The 15,560-nt window shown below is 56.6% G+C and overlaps 1 protein-coding gene across 3 annotated transcripts in view; it reads left to right on the top strand.

Annotated features, from left to right (window-relative positions):
• The window catches only part of SMAD4 (SMAD family member 4), a 30,806-nt gene extending 16,504 nt beyond the window's left edge, over positions 1–14,302 (top strand). Inside the window, exons 6-13 of one of the 3 annotated variants that reach the window (XM_084225558.1) lie at positions 1,205–1,324; positions 1,453–1,563; positions 4,051–4,101; positions 6,031–6,214; positions 7,121–7,289; positions 8,330–8,468; positions 10,354–10,580; positions 10,683–14,302. In XM_084225558.1, coding sequence (XP_084081684.1) covers positions 1,205–1,324; positions 1,453–1,563; positions 4,051–4,101; positions 6,031–6,214; positions 7,121–7,289; positions 8,330–8,468; positions 10,354–10,565 — 986 coding nt within the window. In that variant the 3' untranslated portion in view covers positions 10,566–10,580; positions 10,683–14,302. Of the gene's footprint in view, positions 1–1,204; positions 1,325–1,452; positions 1,564–4,050; positions 4,102–6,030; positions 6,215–7,120; positions 7,290–8,329; positions 8,469–10,353 lie in introns of all 3 variants that reach the window. The other 2 variants (XM_084225557.1, XM_084225559.1) reach the window with 2 other exon arrangements.
• The last annotated feature ends 1,258 nt before the right edge of the window (positions 14,303–15,560 follow it).

Below are 15,560 nucleotides of genomic sequence, written 5' to 3'. Positions count from 1 at the left end.
GTGGTTTGCTGTGCTCCCAGAATGACAGCCCCGGTTAATATTTTCGTAAGTGAGCTGGAGCGCTGCCTCGAAGGCTTTGATACTTTTCCATGTGTCTGGTGCAAGTGGAAGAGTTGGGTGTCGCAGCACCAGAGCCACCCTTCAGTCCAGCAGGACAGCAAAGCGCTCAGGGCGTCCTGAGACTGAGGGGTTTCACACAAAGATGAGTGAACGTTGCTGATCTCATTACCACATCTGAATTGTGGAGACACGGTGTTTTGATAATGCTCGTTAATTTTAGCTGATGAGATTTTGCCTAAAAGTACTGGAGTTGGTAACATCGCTATGTCTTCATTTGTCTCCAGCAGACATAAAAAGGGTGTGGGTAGTTAATTGTGCTGCCTTTGCACCACAGTTTATAGTCAATAACCTTTTCTCATCAGTGCCATAATTGTTGGAGGCAAGTGGAAGTGAAAAAAAGCTAATTTTTATGTTTTACCGCAATTTCTCAATGTGTTAGATTGTGCTAGCCGCACCAGTTGGGAGTGCAAGTGTAATTGTGAAAGTGTTGATAAGTTTTGTGTTAATGGCTGAACTGAAGCCCTTTTTGCAGTCAAATTCTTTCAACCTCTTCTGAAATATCTGTAGTTTTAATCTTAGATTCTTGAAATATTTATTTGAAGGGAGGAAAAGAAAGCCTCAGGGGCTTTCTGAGTCCAGTGTTGTGTGCAGCTTTATTGAAGCAGTGTTGATCAAAGTGAAATACTGCCCAGAGTGTTTTGGAGCAGCATAACTGAGTGAGTGTCCTCCTTAGGAACAGTAGTTAAAACATGGTGAAAACAAGCAGCTCACTGGGCCTGCTGTTGGCCTGTTTGGATTCACACCAAACTGCTCCAGCCCTGTTATCCAGTAAAAGTCGTGACGTCTCCTCTTCCCTTCCACCCTGAAAAATGAGATTGACCAGGACAAAGATGTGGGTGATGACCAGAGTTGTTTGCAGACTCCTGCTCCCGAAGCGTTGAGGGTGGCAGAGTCAGAATTACCTGATGCAGAGCATTTTGCCTCAAGCTTCCTGGCGGGTGGAGAAACAGGACTGAGACCAAGCCTGTGGCAGCTGTGTACTGCAGTGCCCTGAGCGGGGTGTATGTTCCTACCCAGCAGTGCTGAGCTCTTCTTAATGGACATTTTGGAACGCTCACGAATAGGTAGTGTGTTCTTTTACCAGGTCAACCTCCCAGTATATTGACAGGTAGCCATAGTGATGGACTCTTACAGATTGCTTCAGGGCCCCAGCCAGGAGCTCAGCAGAATGGGTTCACAGCCCAGCCAGCCACTTACCACCACAGTGAGTATCCATCCAACCTGCGCCTCTCAGCTTCCTCAGCCCGGTTTCCAAATGCCCAGGAGCAGTAGAGGACTAGCAGGGAGACGTGGGAGGCTCCCTCAGACGCCCAGGTGGGTTTGTCTTTGCAGACAGTACCACCAGCTGGACGGGGAGCCGGACGGCCGCCTACACGCCCAGCATCCCGCACCACCAGAACGGCCACCTGCAGCACCACCCGCCCATGCACCCCGGACACTACTGTAAGGAGCCCCTCCGTGTGCCTGCCCTGAACTGCCCTGAACTGCCCTCCATCTGCCCTCCCTGCCCTGAACTGCCCTGAACTGCCCTCCCTGCCCTGCCCTGAACTGCCCTCCCTGCCCTGAACTGCCCTCCCTGCCCTGAACTGCCCTGCCCTGCCCTCCCTGCTGCGCCCTGGGGGCTGCACTGGAGCCTCACACCTGCCTGTGCTCTCACAGCACCCTCACACCTGCCTCTGCTCTGCACACACACCTGCCTCTGCTCTGTCCCCACACCTGCCTGTGCTGTGCCCCAGCTGTGCTGGCAGCTCCAGCCAGCCCAAGGGGCTCTGAGAGCTGCAGGAGAGCTCAGTGTGGCACAGGGAATTACCCTGGGATAGAGCTCAGTGTGGCACAGGGAATTACCCTGGGATAGAGCTCAGTGTGGCACAGGGAATTACCCTGGGAGAGAGCTCGGTGTGGTACAGGGAATTACCCTGGGATAGAGCTCAGTGTGGCACAGGGAATTACCCTGGGATAGAGCTCAGTGTGGCACAGGGAATTACCCTGGGATAGAGCTCAGTGTGGCACAGGGAATTACCCTGGGAGAGAGCTCGGTGTGGCACAGGGAATTACCCTGGGATAGAGCTCAGTGTGGCACAGGGAATTACCCTGGGATAGAGCTCGGTGTGGTACAGGGAATTACCCTGGGATAGAGCTCAGTGTGGCACAGGGAATTACCCTGGGATAGAGCTCGGTGTGGCACACGGAATTACCCTGGGATAGAGCTCGGTGTGGCACAGGGAATTACCCTGGGATAGAGCTCAGTGTGGCACAGGGAATTACCCTGGGATAGAGCTCGGTGTGGTACAGGGAATTACCCTGGGATAGAGCTCAGTGTGGCACAGGGAATTACCCTGGGATAGAGCTCAGTGTGGTACAGGGAATTACCCTGGGATAGAGCTCGGTGTAGCACAGGGAATTACCCTGAGAGCTCAGTGTGGCACAGGGAATTACCCTGGGATAGAGCTCAGTGTAGCACAGGGAATTACCCTGGGATAGAGCTCAGTGTGGCACAGGGAATTACCCTGGGATAGAGCTCGGTGTGGCACAGGGAATTACCCTGGGAGAGCTCAGTGTGGCACAGGGAATTACCCTGGGATAGAGCTCAGTGTGGTACAGGGAATTACCCTGGGATAGAGCTCAGTGTGGCACAGGGAATTACCCTGGGATAGAGCTCGGTGTGGCACACGGAATTACCCTGGGATAGAGCTCGGTGTGGCACACAGAATTACTCTGTTACACCGAATTACCCGAGCAGCACTGCCTGGCCCGGCCTCTCCTCCAAAGCTTGGCAGCCCCACACTGAGCATTTCCTGGTCACAAAAGGAAGCTGATGGTTTTTTCTTTCAAAACTTGGAAATTCTTGCCTGTTTCTGTTTTTTAGAGGTTTTGAAGTCATGCTATGGTTTGGAAGATGTGTCCATGTGCACTTTATAAACTGCCAGCTTTAAAGGACTTAGTGAATATTGCACAGTAAATTATTGTCAGTTTATGAATACATTAGCACACTGACTTGAAAATATTCTTCACATGTGAAGTAGGACCAGAAACTACTATTTTAAGGTGCAGGAGATGGGATGGGGGATAAAAGTGGTCAGGCTTCTGTTGTAGGGCTCTGGCACAGGAAATGCATTGTAGGGCTTTAGTAGATAAAGAAACTCCCACACAAATTAAAGATTTTTAAAATTTGTAGCAAAAAGCTTGAACAGTTCTGTGTTTTCTAATGTTGTATTTGTTAGAATGTTCCTTAATATTAGAATATATAATATATATTCTATATTAGAAGGTAGAGCACATATTCTAGTACAGATCACCTGTATGCAGCAGGTATTGTCAGTGGAGGGGAGAATGCACTGTAAATTAACCTTGGAATGTCTTTTCAGGCTGTGTCTGTCAGTAAAACCATGGTGTAGGCACAGTTATTAAGATTAATTAATCCAGGAGGATCCCGCTCCATTCATCGTGTTATTTGTCAGGGATGCCAGGATGAGAGGGGCACTCGTGGTGCTGTGGAAAGGCTAGAAATGTTTTCCAGCTGTTTCTCCTCAGAATTGGTGTTTGTGCCTGGCCGGTGATGCCACACTGAGCTTTTCTTGGTTTTTCCCTTGTCCCGTGTGTGTGACCCCTCCCGGCCCTGCCTGCCCTGCAGAAGCTGCTGTCACTTGTAATACTGTGTTGGAGCCTTTCCTCCCCTTCCTGCTGCCCCCGGATCCCATTCCTGGAGGGCACACCATAACCTGGCTCCACGATTGTGTGCAGTGGATTTTCCTTGGAAAGCGTGTTCCCCGGGGCCTTTTCTCCATCCTGGGTGGTTGTTTCCCGTGACCAGGTCCACAGCATGCTGGACAGCTTCTTCTGTGGTTGGTGAAGGTGGGGGGTGGTTTCATAGGAAGGGCAGAAAACCTTGTTTTTGCTGGTGTGAAACAAGCTGCTTGTTTTCTTTCCAAGGGCCAGTTCACAATGAACTCGCATTCCAGCCTCCTATTTCAAATCATCCTGGTGAGTAAAGCCTGGCGGACGTGCAGTCTGTGGGAGATGGACCTGGCTGGAGAGGGCGAGGGGCCTTGTTTGCATGCATGCTGTTCTGAGCTGGGACAGGCACAGGAGCTGTGAGCAGGGCTTGGCTCAGCCCTGAGAGCAGCCCTGTGCTGGGGGGTGCCAGGCAGGCTGGGCCACAGCCCTGCGAGGGGAGGCTCTGTCCTTCCTACATCCTCTACTGCTGCTCCTCTCTGGGCCTGCATAGAGGCTTCCTGGCGTCTCCTTGGCCTGGCACTTCAGGGGGTCCCTCTGCTGTAGGAACTGCTGGTGCAAGGTGGTGTTTTGTGTTTATCAACAATGACACCGTTCCCTGCAGAGGGGGAGCTACATCGCTGAAAAGCCAGCAAGTTCCACTAGTTTTTATCCAGGTGCTGCAGCAGTGCCAGGAATTCAGTGTTGGTAACTGCTGGGTGACCCTAGCTGGGTGGTGTTTCACGTTGTTTGTTGTCTCTCACACTGTTGATTTCCTCCTGCTGAGTCCCCCCTGCCCGGAGCAGCTGTGGGTGCCCCAGCCCGGGAGTGTCCCAGGCCAGGCTGGAGCACCCCGGGTGCCGTGGCAGGGTTTGGACTGAGATGGGCCCTTCTAACCCAACCCATCCTGGGCTCCCGTGGTTTGCTGGTGCTCCCAGCAGGCAGGGCCCAGACGTGTTCCCCTCTCCTGGAAATGGGCCCTTGCAGTCAGCAGAGGTGCTGGGCTCTCCAGAGCCCTCCGTGGCTGGAGCTGATGGCACCTCTGGGCTGTCCAGACACAGAAACCAGGGCACACAGCAGCCAGCAGGTGTGGCAGGCAGGCAGCTCCTCCGGGTGGCACAGAGATGACTGAAATCACCCGGTGTGCTTGGCCAGCCTTCACTGCTGGCTGGGCTCTTGGGGATTCAGGGAATTGCCCAGGCAGTCAGGGTCTCCTTTCCTCACAAGGCAGAGTCCTGCAGTCACCATCCTTCCTTTCTGCCGGCTTTTCAAATGCGTGGAAGAGGTTGGGAGGCAGCCCTTTGCTCTCAGAACATGCCATTTTGTGCTGCTCCCTCAGTTCAGGCCCGTGGTTCTGTCCTGTCCCTGACCAGCGTGAGGTCTTTGTGTTCTTCCCTCACCTCCTGCTTCCCAGCTCTGGGGGAGTTGGTGATCCCTTCCAAGGTGAGGGCAGGTGCATGTCACTGGCAGATTTTATGAAAAATCCCTTTGCCGGCATTTTTTCTCCTGAGAAGCTGGGAAGCTTCAGCTTCTCCATGTTTTGCTGCTTTGGAATTGATTTGGAGAACTGTTACCCAGCACGAGGAATTGTTTTTACCTGATGACCAATGACAGCCACCTGTGTCAAGGCTCTGAGCAGTGACAAGATTTTATTACTCATTCCTTTCTTTGCTAGTCTTCTGATTAAATCCTTTCTCTTTTAATATAATCTATATAATAAGGTAATAAATCAGCCCTCTGGAACATGGAGTCAAGATTCTCATCTCTTCCCTCGTCCTGGGACCCCTTTGAGCACCCCCAGAGGTGCAGAGAGCTGCCTTACCTGGGGAGGGACGTCCCTGGCGAGTGCAGCCGGAGCTGAGTCAGGGCTGGTCCGTGCCAGCCCAGCCAGGCGTGGGCACACACGTGTCATGCTGTGTGCCAGCCCGGGCTGTGGGCATGCAGATGGCTTCCCAGGCTGGCTGGGGGGTGAGCTGCACACAGACCTCCGAGGGCTGGTGTACAGCAGCCTCGGGCCCTGGGTGTGCTGGCATAACGACAGGCCATGTTTGCTGCAGCAGGTAGCGTTTCTGTGGGCTGGCAGAGCTGCCCTGGGGCTGCTGTCGGTGTGCCCTCTCCTGTGCATGACACAGGCAGGATGGGTGCTCTGGAGTGGTTTCACAGCTCCCTTTCAGGTGGCTAATTGTGTCTGTTGTTCAGCTCCAGAGTACTGGTGTTCCATCGCCTACTTTGAGATGGACGTGCAGGTCGGGGAGACGTTCAAGGTCCCCTCCAGCTGCCCCATTGTCACCGTGGATGGGTACGTGGATCCCTCCGGAGGGGACCGCTTCTGCCTGGGCCAGCTGTCCAACGTGCACAGAACAGAAGCCATCGAGAGAGCGAGGTACCCGTCCCTCCCGGCTGCCTCTGGAGCCGGCACTGCTCGGTGCTCCGGGTGCCCTCCCGGTGCACTCGGTCTGTGTGAATTACCCTGGGCGTGTCCTTCGAGCCTCCTGAGCCTCCTGCTTTCTGTGTGCATTACCCTGGGCGTGTCCTTCGAGCCTCCTGCTTTCTGTGTGCATTACCCTGGGCGTGTCCTTCTGAGCCTCCTGCTTTCTGTGTGCATTACCCTGGGCGTGTCCTTCTGAGCCTCCTGCTTTCTGTGTGAATTACCCCGGGCGTGTCCTTCGAGCCTCCTGCTTTCTGTGTGAATTACCCCGGGCGTGTCCTTGGAGCCTCCTGCTTTCTGTGTGAATTACCCCGGGCGTGTCCTTCGAGCCCTCCTGCCGTGGGGCAGAGCCAGCTCGGCTGTAGCAGCTGCTCTTCTCTGCTGGCAGGGCTGCTGTGCCTCGGCAGCGAGGTTGTAACTCCTGCCCCTGAGCGTGCAGGCTGGCCTTGAGCTCTCACACCAGCCCAGGGGCATGTGGGGAGGCTGCAGCCTGCAGGTTTGCCAGAGGAGCAGGGCAAGGCTGGCACGGAGCTGGTGGCTCTCATGCCTTCTCACCGTGCCTGTGCTTTTTTGGTTTTTCCCTTCCCTTTGAAAGGAGGTGGAAGAAAATGATGCCTTGTCTCCAGAAATGTCACACTGTGACAATCAAAGCGTTGGCTGGCCAACCAAACAAGTAGCATGTGGCTTGGTGGGTGTTGCAGAGTGGCTCTGTAGGACACAGTGCTGGTGGGGCTGGCAGACATGCCCGCCCGTGCTGGCGGTGGCAGCGTGTGACCAGGTGTGACGGGGCTGCAGGCTGTGCTCCTGCAGGCTGCTGCAGGTGCCCGCAGTGCCCGCTGACGGCCCCTCGTTCCCCTGCAGGTTGCACATCGGCAAGGGCGTGCAGCTGGAGTGCAAGGGCGAGGGCGACGTGTGGGTGCGCTGCCTGAGCGACCACGCCGTCTTCGTGCAGAGCTACTACCTGGACAGGGAGGCGGGCCGTGCCCCGGGGGACGCCGTGCACAAGATCTACCCCAGCGCCTACATCAAGGTGGGTCAGCTGCCCCCGGGACTTAGGGTAAACAAATAGTTAAATAAAGCCAGCCCCGCCCTCAGAATCCCTAACAAGTTCCGTTTGTCATTCACCTAAAGGGGACTTCAGAAATGACCTGAACTGAAGGTGTCATCTGGGTACTGTGGACGTGAATTTTGTACTTCATCACAGGCAGCGTGTATAGCGGTTCTTTGCATTTTTAGCCTAACAGGTTTAAATTAACTGCAGCTAAAACTGTGTTTCTTAGAAAAGAACATAATCTGTTTCTTTTCTCCAAAAAAAGCAGGGTTGTGAAAGTAAATATAAATGCAGCAGAAGATTAGGGCGTGTGTTTTAGTGTCATGAACGTGAAGTGATGCGGCAGTCAGAGAAACTTGCACAAAACAAACCATTTTGAGGGTGTTCTTAGATGGAGGTGCCTCTGACAGACTGTGAGCTTACACAGACAAGCCACGCTCATAAAAACCGACCTCGTGTTAACCTGCCTGAAGGTCTCAGTGGCTTGGTGTTCTAACCATCACTTTTGGAGGCGGTTGTGCAGCGAAGGTGACAGAACCCGCAGGTGCTCTGGGCATGAGCTTTCTGACATGAAAACAGAGTCCTGTACGTGTGCTGGTGGCAGATAGTGATCACAGAGGTACAGAATGCCACCAGCCTGAGACCTGCAGTCTTGGACTGTCACTTATTGGTGTTTCTCTCAGATAAACCACCCTGCTTCGGTGAGGTAATGTGGGACTCACTGGCTGTTTTAATTTATATCCTTGTTTTTCTGGAAATCCTGGGATTTGACAAAGAAGCAGGGATGTAATCTGCCTGTGGCACCGTTCAGACTGTGGTCTGCACGAGGTCCTGGTTTTGCCAGTGGGTGTCACCAGGAGAAGAGCCTGTAGGACTTGGCTCTGAGGATCGGGTCTCAGACCGTTGGACATTGCGGGCTGGGGGAAGGTTTGCTGCTCCCGGGACGGCCCGGCGTGCGGGCCGCTGTGCTGGCGGTGCCGGGGCGGGCAGCTGTCACCTCTGCGTGTTTGCCGTTGCAGGTGTTCGACCTGCGCCAGTGCCACCGCCAGATGCAGCAGCAGGCGGCCACCGCCCAGGCCGCCGCCGCCGCCCAGGCTGCCGCCGTGGCCGGCAACATCCCGGGGCCGGGCTCCGTGGGGGGAATCGCCCCGGCCATCAGTGAGTACTGACTGCCTGGGGACAGCCCAGGGACAGGCACCGGGCTGGGGACACAGCAGGGATGGCACTGACCTGCCCAGAGAGAGCCCAGGGACAGGCACCGGGCTGGGGACACAGCAGGGATGGCACTGACCTGCACAGGGACAGCCCAGGGACAGGCACCGGGCTGGGGACACAGCAGGGATGGCACTGACCTGTCTGGGAGAGCCCAGGGACAGGCACCGGGCTGGGGACACAGCAGGGATGGCACTGACCTGCACAGGGACAGCCCAGGGACAGGCACCGGGCTGGGGACACAGCAGGGATGGCACTGACCTGTCTGGGAGAGCCCAGGGACAGGCACCGGGCTGGGGACACAGCAGGGATGGCACTGACCTGCACAGGGACAGCCCAGGGACAGGCACCGGGCTGGGGACACAGCAGGGATGGCACTGACCTGCCCGGGGACAGCCCAGGGACAGGCACCAGGCTGGGGACACAGCAGGGATGGCACTGACCTGCCCTGGGGACAGCCCAGGGACAGGGACCGGGCTGGGGACACGGCGGGGATGGCACTGACCTGCACAGAGAGAGCCCAGGGACAGGCACCGGGCTGGGGACACGGCGGGGATGGCACTGACCTGCCCCCTGCCCTGTCCCTGTCCCAGCCCCTGCCCCGTGCCATTGCTCACCCGCAGTGTCCGGGCAGGGCTGTGCGTGGATGTGGCTGTTCCTTGTCCTGCAGCGCAGCACAGAACATCTCTGTGCAAGGTCAAACAGCCACACACAGTCTCTGTGCTCCTTTAAATACAGGCATTTCTGGCTGCTCAGAGCCCAGCTTGAAAAATATGCTTGTGTTTCAGCTCATATAAACATCACTGCAGACAACAGGGATCACTGGGCAACAGAGTCCTGGCCTAGGTGTAGGAACACCCTGCTGTTAAGGATCTTGGGGAAGGCTGATCGTGGTGTTTTTCTCTTTTTTATTACTGTTATTCTGGGCTGGTGTTGCCTTAGTTCCTAAATTCTGGATTCCTGAAATTGTTCCAAAGTACTTTTAGAGGTGTAAGTGTTTACGTGACTCAGGCTGCTGTGTGTGCCACAGGATTCTTTGTCCTGCCCTGTGGCTCCCTTCAGCTGCCCTGCAAATTGTTGAAGGCATTTTGGGGAAAGTTTGCCACTTTTTTGTCTTAGCCATAGTTGTGGTTTGAAATTTGCCAGCTGTATTTATCTTTCTGCTCTGTCAGCTGGGAGTGGTGTTGTTTTCATCCAGCTTTCTGCAGGTGCCCAGTCTGAGTTCTCACACTGAAAATGCAGCATTTGGCAAACCTCAGAAATAAGCATTTTGTGGCTGGATTTCCTAAGTGTGATTTGCATACATTGTGAAGCATTTGGGTTTCATCCCGTCTGCTTGGTGTGGGGATAGCTGGGATGGTGGGAATGAGGAATTGCTGGCTGGGAGGGTGGGCAGGCTGTGGCTGTGGCTGCCCCTGGATCCCTGGCAGTGTCCCAGGCCAGGCTGGACAGGGCTTGGAGCAGCCTGGGACAGTGGAAGGTGTCCCTGCACATGGCAGGGGTGGCACTGGGTGGGCTCTGAGGTCCCTCTAACCCAAACCTGTTCCGTGGTTCTGACTGCAGAGAGTTTTGTGTCTCAGCTGCTGTTTGAGGTCACAGAAGGCTGTGAAAGCTGAAGCTGCAGGACATGCAGAGGAATGGGCGCATTCAGTGCAGAGGGGATGTGTCAGCGAGGGCTGGCCTGGCTGGGGGACAGGGAGGCTCTGCAGGGACGGGTGTGATGGGACAGGTGTGCAGGACAGGACAGGTGTGACGGGGGGAGGTGACGTGGCCCCAGCCCGCGCGCTGACCGCCCTGTCCCTGTCCCTGTCCCCGCCCCGCCGCCCCGCAGGTCTGTCGGCCGCGGCCGGGATCGGCGTGGACGACCTGCGGCGGCTGTGCATCCTGAGGATGAGCTTTGTCAAGGGCTGGGGCCCCGACTACCCGCGGCAGAGCATCAAGGAGACGCCGTGCTGGATCGAGATCCACCTGCACCGCGCGCTGCAGCTGCTGGACGAGGTGCTGCACACCATGCCCATCGCCGACCCGCAGCCCCTGGACTGAGCCCTGAGCCCGCCTGTAAAATACCCTTCTGTTTATAACCTCCAGAGATATTTTACTTTCTTCTGCTTAACCTTCTAAAAACAGGTTTTAAAAATGTGTTTGCCGCCTTGCTCTTAGCAGAAAGCATCTGAACGTGCAGGATTTGGATTTCAGTTATTTCCAGAACTCAGTAGTCGTAACACGGGGCCTGAAGTGGAAGGTAAATGCTTTATAGAGACTTCACAGCGTTGGGTTTGTTCCCTTTGAAACTCTCCTTCCCTACGGTGGCATCTTGGTGATCAGCCTCACGGGAGCCTTTTGTATGCAGAATATATATTATATATATATTTATATCTGAAAATTCCTTCTAGTAGTTAAAAACATTTACCTTGTAGCGACTTTAAAATTCCAGCTGATTTGTGGTATTCTGTTTAGGGAACGGTAGTTAACGGAAGACTTCTTTATTTTGTCGATGATCACGTTACGATTTTTCCAGGTTAAAGCCTAGCAGCTGCCAAAAAGCGAGGGGATGACACGTACGTTGTTGGCATCGATCAGAAAATTCTTTCGTTTTGAAAAACACAAAAGACATCCTAGATTTTTATTTATGTAACCATGTGAGTTTTAAAACACTAAAGGAAACAGATAGTTTCAGTGCTGGCACTGGGTTTGAGGTGAAGCACCCAGCCTGCAGCGTTGCCACTGAAATTGACTCGTGAGCGAGTCGCTGATGGCAGGAACGTGTTTTCATGATTACTACTGACCTCTGTGGCTCCACTCAGCCCCCAGCATGTATCATGGGTAAATCTGCATGACTCGCTTTACTCGCCTGTATCATGGGAGTGCGTGTGGTAATCCATCGGCATTAGGCCCGGGATTTTGTGTCTGTTCACCATTTCCACTCAGGGCAAGATGGCAAACCTGTTTTTATACCTCCCGGTTGTTTTAGCCCCGTGCCGTCCGTGGGTGACCGCGCCCAGGGGCGGTGGCTGGGCGGCGGGGAGCGGCCGTGCTGGCCCGCGGGCTGTACGCACAGCAGCGCGCCTCCCCCGCTGCAGCACCAATAAAAGGATGGAAACCCCACTCGACAGGTTCCCTCTGCTTCTCACCTCTGGCTGCGCCCGAGGCCGCTGCTCGCAGCTGTGGGGCTCCCTCCAGGGAGCAGGGCAGCGCAGCCGCGCTCGGGGGTCACTCTGGCTCGGGCTCCCTGGAACACATCCAGCTTCTGCTGCTCCACTGCTCCTCTACCTGGGCATCTCTGCTCCTGGCAGACGGGAGTGAGCGGGGAGCAGGGCCTGCCTGCCCCCAGCCCTCGGCCCTGCAGGGCCTTGCAGCCCAGCAATCCCGCAGGGATGGCTCAGGGCCTCCCTGCCCAGCCCCTGGCCGAGTCCAGGACCCAGCGGGCTCTGGCGGTGCGTGGGGGTCGCAGTTCCCACACGCTGGAATTCCTGCCGAGGCAGCCGGGAGCGCTGCTCCGTGCTGGGCGTGCGGGCACGGAGACAGGGCTGGCTCCAGAGCCTCGGCCGGAAAGGGATCTCTTCTTCCCCGTTTTCATTATCTCACTCTTCTCCCTGTTGCCTCCCTCAGCTGGCTTTCAATGAGATCACTGCTTGTCCCCTCCGAGGTGGCAGCCCCCAGTCCTGGGAAGAGCCGTGTTTGTTTGCTCTTCTCCCGGGTTTTGGCCCCAAACCTGTTTGGCTTTGCGTGGCTGCCTGGCTGGAAACCTGCCCCTCTCGCTGGCAGAACAGGGAAAGGCTGGTTCAGCCTGCTGCTCCTCCTGCATTGCAGTCTGAAAGAACTCACTTGTTAAGGTGAGGTTTTTTACAGATGTTTTGCAGGCCCCCACCTGCAAAATGCATGGACGGCCCAAAATGTTCAGAACAAAACGGTATCTGGTGGTTTTATTACAAGAGTTCACTGTATTTACATCAGGAGAAGCCAGAGGCAGTAGAGGCTGAGAGGGCATTCATCTTCTCCTCCAAGCAGCTCCCAAAAGGGTGCACTTGCAGCTGTTAAAGAAAAATGAGACAATCTTATTCTTTGTTTTTCATATGCTGTTAAATCAACTTTTGTACTTTCACCACAAGGCATAAAAGGCAGCACATAATGGGCTGGAACCCGCTCAGCAGCAGCAGACACGGAGTTCTGGACAGGCTTGCATTTGTGTCTGGGGGCTGAGAAAGGGCTGCAGCTACCTGGCAGCTGAGACGATCGCTGTGCCCCCGCCCAGGCAGGGATGCCGAGGGTGCCAGCTGTTGTCTCCAGCCCTGCCGAGGGTGCCAGCTGTCTCCAGCCCCACGTTCAGGTGACCCAGGCAGGATTTATTCGGCTCGCGCCTCCTGCTCGTCCTGCTGCTCCCTGCTCAGTCCTTCTGTCGCCCTCAGAGCCTTTGTGCTGGAGCTCTTTGTGCTTTCCCTTTGTGCTGCCCAGCTGGGATTAGCGCTGGGAGGTTTAATGGGAGCTGGGATTAGCGCTGGGAGGTTTAATGGCTTTATCCCATTGTCGCTGGTGGCGTGGAGAGGGCGGGCATTCACACCAAACGCACTGCAGGTGCAGAGAGGAAACCTTCCCGCTGGGATGGTTGGGAAGGGCTGAACTCCAGCAGGAATCCTCTGGATGGAGACAAAACCATTCTTTCCATCCCTTCTGTGGGCGTGCACGCTGTGCTAGGCCCTGGAGGGCTGGGATGAACATTCCAGGGACAGCTCTGAGCTCTGCGGTGGCCGTGGTGTCCCCGGGTCACCCGCAGCAGCAGCAGCAGCCTGCAGCCTGGGCCTGCCGTGGGCTCCCTGCCGCTGTGGCTGCCCTGCAGCTCGGGCGGGCACCTCCTCCTGCCGGGAGCGCCGAGCCGCTGCTCCCTCGGGGCGGCTCTGCCGCCGCTCCCTCGCTGCCGCGGGATGTGACCCCGGAGAGCGGCACCTCCGGAGGGGCTGGCTCGCTCCCGTGTCCTGCCCGGCCCCGGCTCCTCCCAGGATGGATCCTGATCCCGAGTTCTCACACTTTTACAGGTTTTGGTCCGTTTCCATACTGGGGCCGATTGCCGAGTTCCCACTCCGGGTTATGCAGTCCCGTGCTCCCAGCTGGCTCTCCCCAGTTCCCTGTTGTCTGTTCTTCGTGGGCCTGGGGCTGCAGAAGGGTTGTTGTGTGTGACTGAGCTGAGAGGAGAGCTGCTGGCGCTGTGTACGGAGGCAGGGCAGTACAGAACGTGGGCAGTGGGAGAGCTCAGACCTGAGGTGGGACGTGCTGACCCCGAGCTGCTCCCGCCGGGGCTGCTGCGGTGCCCAGGCCGCCCTTGCAGTGACAGTGTCACCCGGTGAGGGCTGAGAGCGCAGAGCCGCCCCTGGGAGCGCCCCGGGCTGGGCTCTGCTGGCTGCTGCCGTGCCTTGAGAGGGCTGCCTGCGCCCCTCCAGGTCTGCCGGACTCTACACCGGCCCCAGCTGGTGCTTCCTCGCTCCAGTACGATTTTCTGTCCTTTTGGTGAGGTTTGGTGCACCCCAAAGTTGTCATTCAGCTGGATTGAGGGCTGTGAAGTACCCATAACCCAAAACTCACCCTGAGAGGGTTTTTCAGGTGTGGAAACCTGGTTAAGCATTTATTTTCTACAGCCATTGCCTTTTGATAAGCGGTCAACAGAATTCCCAGTAGTTCCTTTGTAGCTTCCTGTATGTTTTTCATTAGACCTAGTTTGTGGATAATATACTGTAGCTAACTTTCCTGAAATTCTGTAACAGAGTATGTTTTTGATTAAAAAAGGTAAAGATTCAGGTCTCGGCTTCTTTGTTTCATTTACCGGGTTTCTGGAGGGCGGTCGGAGCTGCCGGGTGCGCTGGGGCCGGGAGAGCTCGGGGCCAGGGCTGCGGTTCGGGGCTCAGCTTGGACCGGCAGAGGCCCAAGGCCAAGCCCGGGGTGCAGAGGGGATCTGGGGCGCCGTGAGTGCCCCTGCTCCGTGCCGGGGCTGTGACAGGGCGGGGGCACTGCGGGGACATCGCCGCGGCCCTGAGGTGTCGGGCCGAGAGCTGTGACCTTCCCGCGCCCCGGCATTCCCCCAAACCGGCATCCTGCCGGGGCTGCGGAAACACCAAACCCTCGCCTTGTCCCCAGCCATTCCTGCTCGGTGTCCCAGGGCTCTGCCCGCCCCCCGCCTCCAGCCCTTCCAGCCCCGACCTCCCCCGAGCTGCGACCCGGGCCGGGGCCGCTCCGGCCCGCCCAGCCCCGACCGGTGCGGCTCGGCCAGCCGGGCCCGCGGGGCGGCGGGTGTGGAGCGACCCACGGGGGACCCACGGAGTGAGTGACCCACGGAGGGACCCACGGAGGGATCCAAGGAGTGACCCCCGGAATGACTCACGGAGTAACCCCTGGAATGACCCTCAGAGCTCCAGAGGCTCCAGCCCGACCCCAGCTCCTCTTGCCCATCATCCTGGGGGTGGAGTGTGGCATTCCCGTTTTTCGGTTGTTTTTCTGTCTTTTTTCTTTCCTTGGCCTACACACACAACACACACTCTCTCCAGAGAGCAGTGGGGTCTGGCCCTGCTGGCAGCAGGCACGGCGTGGGGAGAGGCTGCTTGGGATTGGGGTGAGCACGGGATGGGTGAGCACAGGATGGGTGAGCACAGGGATGGGTGAGCACAGGATGGGTGAGCACAGAGCTGGGGTGAGCACAGGGATGGGTGAGCACAGGATGGGTGAGCACAGAGCTGGGTGAGCACAGGGATGGGTGAGCACAGGGATGGGTGAGCACAGGATGGGTGAGCACAGGGATGGGTGAGCACAGAGCTGGGTGAGCACAGGATGGGTGAGCACAGGATGGGTGAGCACAGGGATGGGTGAGCACAGGATGGGTGAGCACAGGATGGGTGAGCACAGGGATGGGTGAGCACAGGATGGGTGAGCACAGGGATGGGTGAGCACAGAGCTGGGGTGAGCACAGGGATGGGTGAGCACAGGATGGGTGAGCACAGGGATGGGTGAGCACAGGATGGGTGAGCACAGGATGGGTGAGCACAGGGATGGGTGAGC

Source organism: Fringilla coelebs (assembly GCF_963513975.1).
Source record: "Fringilla coelebs genome assembly, chromosome: Z".
Classification (NCBI taxonomy): domain Eukaryota; kingdom Metazoa; phylum Chordata; class Aves; order Passeriformes; family Fringillidae; genus Fringilla; species Fringilla coelebs.
The sequence above is the reverse complement of the archived record's forward strand: the minus strand, read 5'-3'. Positions and strand labels throughout refer to the sequence as shown.